Below are 9,938 nucleotides of genomic sequence, written 5' to 3'. Positions count from 1 at the left end.
TTTTGAAAAATGTTTGAAATTAGGGGAATCTTAGTTAAATTTTTAAAATTTTTGGAAAATGTTGTTTGAAATTAGGAGAATCTTGGTTAAGTTGGAAGTTGTTAAAATTTTTAGAAAATGTTTGAAATTAGAGGTTAAATTGTTAAAATTTTTGGAAAATGTCGTTTGAAATTAGGGGAATCTTGGTTAAGTTGGAAGAGCTAGAATTTTTGGGACACCCTGTACATATTTGTTGATTGTGGAGGACATCGAATTACCTGGACGACGTGGCTGACACGACGGAAAGCTTGCCAGACGCCCCGGAACCTTGACTACCGACTGACGAGAGCCTGGACGTTCTCCCACTGATGTTCAACAGAACAATCTCCGAGCAATTGCTGTCCTTACGCTCTCTGTCCAATTGTTTGCCGCTGTAGTCGGACAGAGAACCATCCTCCTTCCGCCTCTTGGCCAATTTCTTCGATTCCCTTTTCAGATCTTGCTCGTGAATCGGATCTTGCAGATCGAGCTCCTCCGTCGACGATCTCAGATCCTGGGCGTCCTCCTTGTAGCCCAGAGTCAGCTTGCATCCGGGTGGAGGTTCTCCGCCTGGTCAATTCGTTACAATTTTGTTTTGTTATTAATTATAATGCATCTCGAGAAGGATCGATAAGTCTAAATTCTACAGACACGAAAAAGAATTTCTATACAATTTTCTTTCTAACGCAAGGCTACGGTTAACCTCTTCGGGTAAGTTGTTAAGAATATATAATATGACGATGAAAGTGAAGTAAAATATTATTTGTGCTTGTTTTTATTATTAAAAGATGCGAAAAGCGAAGACAAATTTTTTTCTTTTGTTCTTAGAACCATTTCAATTTAAAAAATTAAAGGTATACACATGTGTTCCCGAAGAGGTTATAAAGGCGAAATTCTAGTTACGGATACGCTACCTACTTTTTACTTTCAAACGAAAACTCAACGAATATAAAACCTTCGTTTCTACATTCATCCTGGTACTGTTTAATTGGCAAACTTCGAAAGTAATAAAAACGCCGAATCGTTGGATTGGCATAAGGTTCCTCTCGTTTTTTTTCCACGTGAATTGAAATTTACGATAATGTATATTTTTAAAAAAAAAATACGAGGCAGCTTCGTTCTCGTAATAAATTCTCTGTTCACAAATAAAAAAAAAATTCAATTTCTGAAAATGTTGTTTTTCTAGGTGAATTTCGATGCATCTTTGATATCATGTTCAAATATCGAACAAATTTATACCATGATGCATATCGCTCTTTGATTTCTTCAAATCATTTTCTCCAATTTTCATATTAATTCTTTCTTTCATCAAATATTTGCCTAATTATCGCACATAATTAACAAATCATCTCTAAATTTCAGCAGCTATTATTTTTTGCACAAGCATCGCAGTTAATATAACCTAAAAATTATTGACATGCGTAATAAATGCAAATCAAATTAAACTTCCATTAAACGACTTAACTTTGAAACAGATCTCGCATTTCGAAATCAATATCAACGTGTAAAAGCACATAAAACTTTAACTCGAATCTAAGAAGAAAAAGTAAACGATCGTCCGTTAAAATTGTAAAAAGATCGAATCCGATGAACTCGTTATCGCGTTACAGATCAGCGAGAAAAATGCTACGAGTGACGGAAAAAGGGAGAAGATTCACGAGGCAATCGAGAATCATGTCGCTTTTTGAATCGAGTATGTTCGCGACAAAGACCCTCTCGAATATAGGACAAACTTGCAGTGGAGACCTCTCCGTAATGTATATGCGTATTAATTCGTGGCGCGCAAGCAGAAACAGGGCTCGCGTTATCTCTCGAGGGAGCATTTAGAAACAACACGGTGAACACATCGTATTCTGTTCTCTTCTCGGATCGATCGTGACCCAGCCTCGTGGTAACCTTCTTCTTCTATGCCAGTCCAGGAGAATCGTCCACGAATCGATACGAGTCATATGTATGATCTTTTCACGATTCGATGATATTTCTAATGGATTCGAGCTACTGTAAACTAATCACTACATCGAAACAGGAGAATCGTCGAAACGCTTCGAGTGACATCTACGATCTTTTCACGATTCGATGATATTTCTAACGGATTCGAGCTACAGTAAGTTGAATATTATATCGAAATAGGGTCTAGGAGAATCGTTTTTCGAATCGATACGAGTCACATCCACGATTCGATCATATTTCTAATGTAAGTTAAGTTAATCGTTATATCGAAAGAGAATCGAGGAAAATCGATCTTCTCACAATTCGATGATATTTCTAATGGTGAATTAGTTAATTAACTAGGTTAATCACTATAGATGAAAGAGAGAATCGTTTTGTTTCTCGAATCGATACGAATCACATCTATGATCTTTCTACAATTCAATGATATTTCTAATTTAAGCTACTGTAAACTAATCGAAAGAAAAGAAAGGTTTAGGTTTTGCTACTCAACGCGTTACGAAACACTCGTAATACGCATGATCGATATTTTAATCCATCTATGCTACATTTTAGAATTTGTTTGAATGTGATCAAAGTTGTACGCTTACGATAGATTCCATCAAATGCACATGTGTGTAGAGGTTTGCTACAGCTGCGTACTCTCTGTTCTTTTAACTCGAAAGGTAAATTATACGCGGAAAAGTAAACTAAAGAACGTCTCCACTCAACTATGAAATCGAAGAGAGTACACGTTTTGATGGATTATTTCCCTTTTAACTCCACGAGAAAAGAAAAAGAGAAGAAAATATTGGCAAAAAGTATTCCTTTAAGATAGAATAACTTTCTTAAAATTCAATTGATCAAACGACTCGAGTTTTCTTTTTGAAAACTTGGAAGGATTACTTTATCAGATAGACGGAAAAAGATGAAGAAAATAAACAAACCTTTTTACAAACTTTTCTTTTATCCTGAAAAATTAAACGATACGTTTTGTCACGATTTATGTCACTTGTACGCACATTAAAAATTTCATCGAAATCGATGTAGAAATAAGCGATAGGCATCGAAGTATGTAAAAATCTATTGATTTATATATACGATCGAATACTTTCTGCCAGATGATTGTGTTACAAGCACATAATTTGTCACATCGACGAGATGTTCGCCGTTCGAAAATTTGCACGCGACAGAGATAGAAACTGCAAGAACTAACGAAACACTATCCGGCGATATAATTGGATCTCGTCATACGTTTCTCGCGACCGTGGAAAATTCAATTTCCCTTCGCAGAAACGATTTAACTTCCAATTTCCCTCCCACGTGGAAACTTCTTCTTTCTTCCCCGCGGTGTCTCTCGTAACACTAGGACTCTGAGCCGGTGGATGAGTCAGATCCAATTGTTAATTCGAAACTCAAATAACCCTAACTCGTTAGCAATGAGTCACTCGCGATATTATCGTTCCCGTGCTTCGTTAGAGGGTGGAAACGTTCGAGGATGTCGGTTATTCACGTGACCCCGTCCATCTTTACAATGCACGCGGATATTGGTCGTTTCAGAAACTTGACACGATGGCGCTGAGATACGTGTGAAAAGGATAAATCGAATACCGATACGCTTCGAAGTTTCGCGCCAATTTTCTTGGACGACGTTACCGACAAACAACGAAACTATATAAAATAGCGAATAATAAAATAATAATAAAATATTCGTTCATAGAAAAGGAAGATAGAAAAGTATACAAAGTTTTTCTGATAAATTAATATATGGTAGACTAAATAGAGATGATGAAGTCAAGAATAAAGTTTCATGAATTTTTAATTGATTTCTCAAAGAATAATTATAGTGGGCGTACAAAGAACGTCGATCAACTATACGAATAAATGTTATTCGAGCGTTTTAAATATCGTTTAAATATCAATATATGTATTCATAGTTTATCAAAACGGGCTGAAAAATTAATTAATTAAAACATCGAATAAAATTAAGTTTCTCTTCGTATATTCGACGCTTCGAATGATAAAAGTTTATTCAAGTAACCATCTTCGCAATATTAACTCACTGTCCCCACCCACGATTTCGATGCCACAATCGACGGATACTACGTTCAATCGAATTCCCTTTTTAATACCACGCGAACGGGTCCCTCTCACATTTCGTTAATCGTTTCTTTTATCGAAACGACACACACGCAGGAAGAAAAAGGAGAAACGACGTGACAAGTTTTTGACGCGGTTCAGAAGAATACCTGCGAGGAGTTCCCTCTCGGGCGTGGAATCCCTGGAGTTACTGTCCTCATGGTGGGAGGAACTGCTCGCCCTGCTGATGTCAATTCTCGGCGTGCTGGGTGTCTTAAGCGAACTACCAGGCGTTGCCGGCGTGGTGACCTCGACGATGCCTGGCATTCGCGCAGCCGGTTCCCCCTGCATTCAAATTCGTAAGGCTGGTTTTGTCGTGTCGAGTCACAGTCACTGGGGTGTGATGGTTGATTGGTTGGTTGGTTGGTTGGTTGGTTGGTTGATTGGTTGGTGACGGACAACGCACACACAGGTGTCGCCCCGTGTCTCACGGGGACACGCGGAGATTTTTCGACTTTGGAAGGGGGAACGCGCGTGATCTTGGCGAGATCTTGGACGATCTTACGCGCACACTTCCGTCCCGCTCGGATACAGCCGACTTAGAAGTGAGGAGACTCGGGGAGGACACAGGGAAGGACTCACGTTTTCCACCTCGTCGGACAGGTCTTCGAAGGATGCTATCGGCGCTGGTCCAAGCTTCCTCTGATGAACGCTCGGTATTCCTGACGCCATATTTTTCGATAGCTCAGCCCTCGATGATGCTGCAAAAACAACGATCCTTTATTTCCAATCCCCAATCTTCTCCTTCTCCTTCCCGCTAAAAAAACTCTTGGAAAACAAGTAATGCAAAAATAAGTAGCTCGAAACAAACGAGTTTACACTCTTCTCGATATTATTCGCGATCGAGTATTATTTAAGAAATGTATATTTAAGACAGGAGCGCTGTCGATTCAACTTCGCGTTTTAAAACGGACGGATCTATTGCCGGGGAAGTTGCGATTGCGAATCACGGCCGGTGTCGAAGACGCTAATCAGCGTTTAAGCGAAGGACGTATCGATTAACCGGCGCTCACGTGGTGCAGGATGTGCCGACATTGAGGGCCACTTGTCATACACGATCGGGCGTGCTCGACCGCGTCGCGCCACCAATTTTCCATCAAATTCTTCTCTCCATGTTTTTCGCCACGGCCTTATTACCCCGTATCCTCGTTTCACTTCTCGCCTCGTAAAACCATTCGTCCTTCGAATATTCGCGCGATATTATAACTTTATTACACGGGTATATTTTACGATGGATAATTACGACGCGTGCGCCGTAAATTTTTCCAAATATGAAAAATGGAAAAGATTTTATCTTGATTTCGATATGCACATTTATCCCGTTACGTACATTCTTAAACATTTTGTATTTATGAATTTTGAAATGTGAGAAATGGAGAAGAGTTTTTCAGAAATTTTCTCGTGGATTTCGTTAGATTCTTGTCTCGAAAAGTGTTAAGAAAAGAGGAGGTAATCGAATTTGTGAACAAGGTTTTCATTATCCGAGTGTCAACAAGTTGCAAACCGCGAAAATTGACACGAATCACACATTCATAACTCGGTCGTTCAATTTTACACGGCGCGTTTATTCGATCCTTTGTTCCGTTCGATTCGAGGACACGACGATATCCTTGATATTCGCGAAGGCGAAGACTGTCGTTTCTCTTTGAAATGAAATGCGGGGGTGGTGGATTAAGCGAGGTTTTCCGTCAAAGGAAAAAACATTGAAAAAAAAAAAAAAAGAAAATATTCGAAACCTTGAGAATTAATTTATCGAGTCGTTCTATCGTCATCCAATTGACACGAATTAAATTTTGAAAGAAAGATCGGCGCACGATTGGCTCTCCGTATTATCACGATATATCGTTAAATAAATTCCATTAATGGAAAAATATAATAGACTCGGGAAGAAAATATTTGCAAAAAATCTATAACCACGAAATTTTTCTTCGAGTTTTATAAATTTTCGAAGTCATTCGAAGTGAGGAAAAATGAAAAAGAAAACTTAAAAATTCGAAATTTATTATTTTCGTTAAATAATAAAATTGTGCGCACAGTTGAATGTTAATTCAAAAAAAAAAAAAATCTTTCCGTATTCAATCTTCGAATTATTATCGAAGGAATAAAAATACGTTGCACGTAACATAAGTTTGTAATAAAACGATGTTTTTCTCTGAAGTTGACTCTAGTTGAAAACATTGAACAGGGTACCTATCGGTCGTTTCGATGGGGCATACTGGGAAACGAGTTAATCCGTTAAAAAACTTAGTTCAAGCTCGCCGTTGCTTCGTAAGGAAGAGAGAAGAAAAGAAAGAGTAAGTAAGAAAGGTCGTTGATACGCTGAGCCAATTAGCAACCGAGTCTCGAGGGTCTCATGCTTGAAACGTGTTAAATACATGCTACGCGCACACACACATACGCGCCTCGAACAATCTAATTGTAAGTTCTCCATGGATGACGAATATTATCGATTGAGAGGCAATCGAGGGAACGGTGAATTGGCGCGAAGAACTGTGAAAATCTTCGTTCCTCGATTTTCAGTCCGCGAAGTTGAGTGAAGTAATTATACACTCGTCGAAATGTATTCTTTTCAAGAGATTTGTTCGATAATAAATTTCCTTTTTTCATTTCTCGATCTTCTGAATGAATTCGAGAGAAAGGGAAAAAGAAAGAAAAGCAAGAGGTAAGAATTTTTTCACGAATACTTTATAACTTTATCCAATTAAAATTGTTTTTCTCTAAATGAAAATTTTCGCAATGATCCATTCGCAATATATTATAAGTTTTAATTCAAGTCATCATTCACAAAATCTCCCTCGTCTCGTTCCAATCTAACGAGACAATCGTTAGTTGAAATAGTTCGAATAAATGATAAATGAGTCTTAATAAAATCTTTTTTTTTTGTTTCCGAACCATCGAGAATTTTCTCGAGAATTTTCTCTCGTTTTCGATCGAAAGTGATCGGATCGATCATTGATGGAGACGAAAAATTGGGGACAAAGGGATTGGAAGAAATAAGGAAGATAGTCGTTGCGATCTTTTGTAATAATATCTATAAAGTTGGAGAATTTGGCCTGAAGCCGAGCGAAGCTACGATAGAATTCGCCTGTCTACTTCCCCAAACTTTTCTCTCTGCTCGCCAATGAATTATACAGATCCTACGATTTATCACGCTATTTTCGAATGGGAGAGTTTCGACGGTTACGACGAACGCGGTCAAAACGATTCGTAAATCGATCGATAAAGAGAGATCTGAAACGAGATTTAAATTTCGAATAGAATTCCTTTCTATTCGAATCGCTAACGACTTTTTCGTTGTTACAATTTTCTTTCTTTCCAACTTACCACTTTGCGCCAATCTAACCTCTCTCTCGGACGCGATTTCGACACGCTCCGTTTGACACGTGGACGACGACGGTCACCGACACGCCACACACAACGAAACGATGCTCGGCCATGTTTGCGGATCGCCTGTTCTTTCCATCGACGAAGTTCAAAGGGATTACCTCAACGCTCTGCACCCTCCTCTTTCGGTTACATTTGTCTAGACCCGATTAAACTCGTCCTTTGTGTCTTGCCTATTTTGTTTTTCGTTTTACACGAAACAATTAATCAATCGATACATTACATTACATTTGTCTAGATCTGTATCCTTTGTATCTCGTCTATTTTGTTTTTCATCTTTCTTTTCCTTTTTTTCGTACGACACGAAACGATCAATCGATATACATACGGCACATACAAGCTTATCTTATGTTCCTTACTAGGTTCTTAACCCGTGAATAAGTGGAGAAAGGGTATGGACCCTTAAATCTACTGGATCAAGAATGACCCAGACAACTGTGAGCGTTACAGAAAGGTATGGAACCGTGCCAATAAACTATCTATCTTATGAGGAAGAGGAAGAAAAGGGAGCCAAGAGGGTCCAATGGTTATTCATCTTCCAGTTTTGGAAAGTGGAAGGCATCGACACCGATATCGCACCGATTATTCCTTGGTATAATTCTATAGGAAGGGAGTGGGAGAGGGAGTGAGAGATTGGATGGAGGGGGAGAGAAGACTAGACGACTCTATTCTCGGATCGACGGGCATCGTTGTGCAGTTCCAGCAGAGGCCGTGGAGGCCCTGGCTGCGGAGAAAATCGGAAAACAGGCGAGCTGCTCTCGAAGCGAAAGCATAACGCCGTTATAAATAGAAGAGCCTTGTTAGCGGTTACACGACGTTAGAGAACGTGTATATATATATGTGTACACAGGGTGATTCATAACTGGTCACTGTTCACTAGTGGAAAGAAGTCTCGTAGAAGAAATTGATTGGTTAATTTGGAAGGAAACGCCTATTTTCACAAGCAATTTTGTTGTAGCATGGTTTTTATACATATTAATCCAAAATGATCGATCTATATCTAAATTTCGATATATTAAACTTATTTCTCATCAATAATTACGATTTGTAACGATAGTTTAATTTATAAATATAATTTTCTATTCGAATAGTTAAGATAATAATTGTATCTATACAAATATATATTGATATGTGTCGAAATAATTAAATTTCGATTATTTTTACGTAACTTTGGAAATAATTTGTACGATTTTTAATATTCAAATTATAGCTTTTTTATTACTATGCAGCGTGTGGTATTACGATTGTCAACAAAATGTCTGAAATGGAGATAGGCGGTCCTAGCGAAGAATTCCTCTTGCCCCTGTGCCGTCTTGCGAGACTTTTTTCTAGCAGTGAACAGTATACTGATGGAAAGAAGTCTTGCAGAAGGAATCTGATTGGTTAATTTGAAAGGAAACGTCTATTTCGCACATACATTTTTCTACCATGGTATTTGTCACATATACTAATCCAAAACGACCGATTTGTATCCAAACCTCGATGTATTAGACATAGAATTCAAAGAATTTTAATTTCTTATTTCTCATCAATATATATATACGTAGACTGATTATGATTTTTAACGATAGTTTAATTTATAAATTTACTAATTTTATATTCGAATAGTTAAAATAATAATTGTACGAATATATACGATGTATATATGTTCGAAATAATTAATAATTTCGAAAATATTTCAGTTTTGATGATTATCCTAACTATTTTTACGATTTTAAATATTCAAATTATAACTCTTCTACTATCATATAGTGTATGATGTCAGGATTGTCAACAAAGTTGAAGTGGAGATACACGGTCCTAGCGAAGGACTCTTCTTGCTCGTGTACCGTCCTGCGAGCTTCTTTCCAACAGTGAACATATATATGTATAAGGTGTGTACACGTGAAATATGGGAATACGATAAATGAAAATGATTTGTGTATGTGTGTGTCTCTCTGTAATTGAGAGATTCGTCATACGTATTTGCCATCGTTTTTTTCCTTCCATAGGCAAATTTTTTGACGAGAAGATATAACGGGTGGAGGGATAATTTTGAATAACGCGAAAAATAAATGGAAAACTTTGTTCGAGTTTTTCTACAAATTTTAATTTTTTTCAAGTAATTTAAAGAAAATGTACACACATACGTGTCAACAAAGAGAATTAATTTATACAAATACACGTTAATCCAATATAGATAAGCCTGAAAAAAAAATATCACAAATTTTCTAGGTTACACGGTGTACGTTCACCCCTCGAAGAATATACATTTATGAATCGCTGTGTACACACTCGATGTGACGGATAGACACACATATACATCATACACGCATGGTTTCCTTCCTTCTTTTATAAACTGGAAAGAAGCAGCAAACCGATACTCGATAATCGTAGACTCACGGCCGATGAATAATGAAATAGACATCCCGTGGTTGTTTCGTTAGCTTCCTCACCTTTAACCCCGTGCAGAAACGTCTCCGTATCCA

At 37.8% G+C, this 9,938-nt stretch overlaps 1 protein-coding gene across 1 annotated transcript in view; it reads right to left on the bottom strand.

Moving 5' to 3' along the window:
• The window catches only part of LOC102675517, a 19,141-nt gene that overhangs the window by 3,985 nt on the left and 5,218 nt on the right, over window positions 1-9,938 (bottom strand). The window contains exons 2-4 of the mRNA XM_031513385.1: window positions 4,669-4,787; window positions 4,197-4,371; window positions 258-588 (exon numbers count right to left, since the gene is read on the bottom strand). Coding sequence (XP_031369245.1) covers window positions 258-588; window positions 4,197-4,371; window positions 4,669-4,758 — 596 coding nt within the window. The 5' untranslated portion in view covers window positions 4,759-4,787. The remainder of the gene's footprint in view (window positions 1-257; window positions 589-4,196; window positions 4,372-4,668; window positions 4,788-9,938) is intronic.

The sequence above is a fragment of the Apis dorsata genome, unplaced genomic scaffold, assembly GCF_000469605.1.
Source record: "Apis dorsata unplaced genomic scaffold, Apis dorsata 1.3 scaffold_631, whole genome shotgun sequence".
Taxonomy (NCBI): domain Eukaryota; kingdom Metazoa; phylum Arthropoda; class Insecta; order Hymenoptera; family Apidae; genus Apis; species Apis dorsata.
Note: the sequence above shows the minus strand (reverse complement) of the source record. Positions and strands in the feature narration are given on the sequence as shown.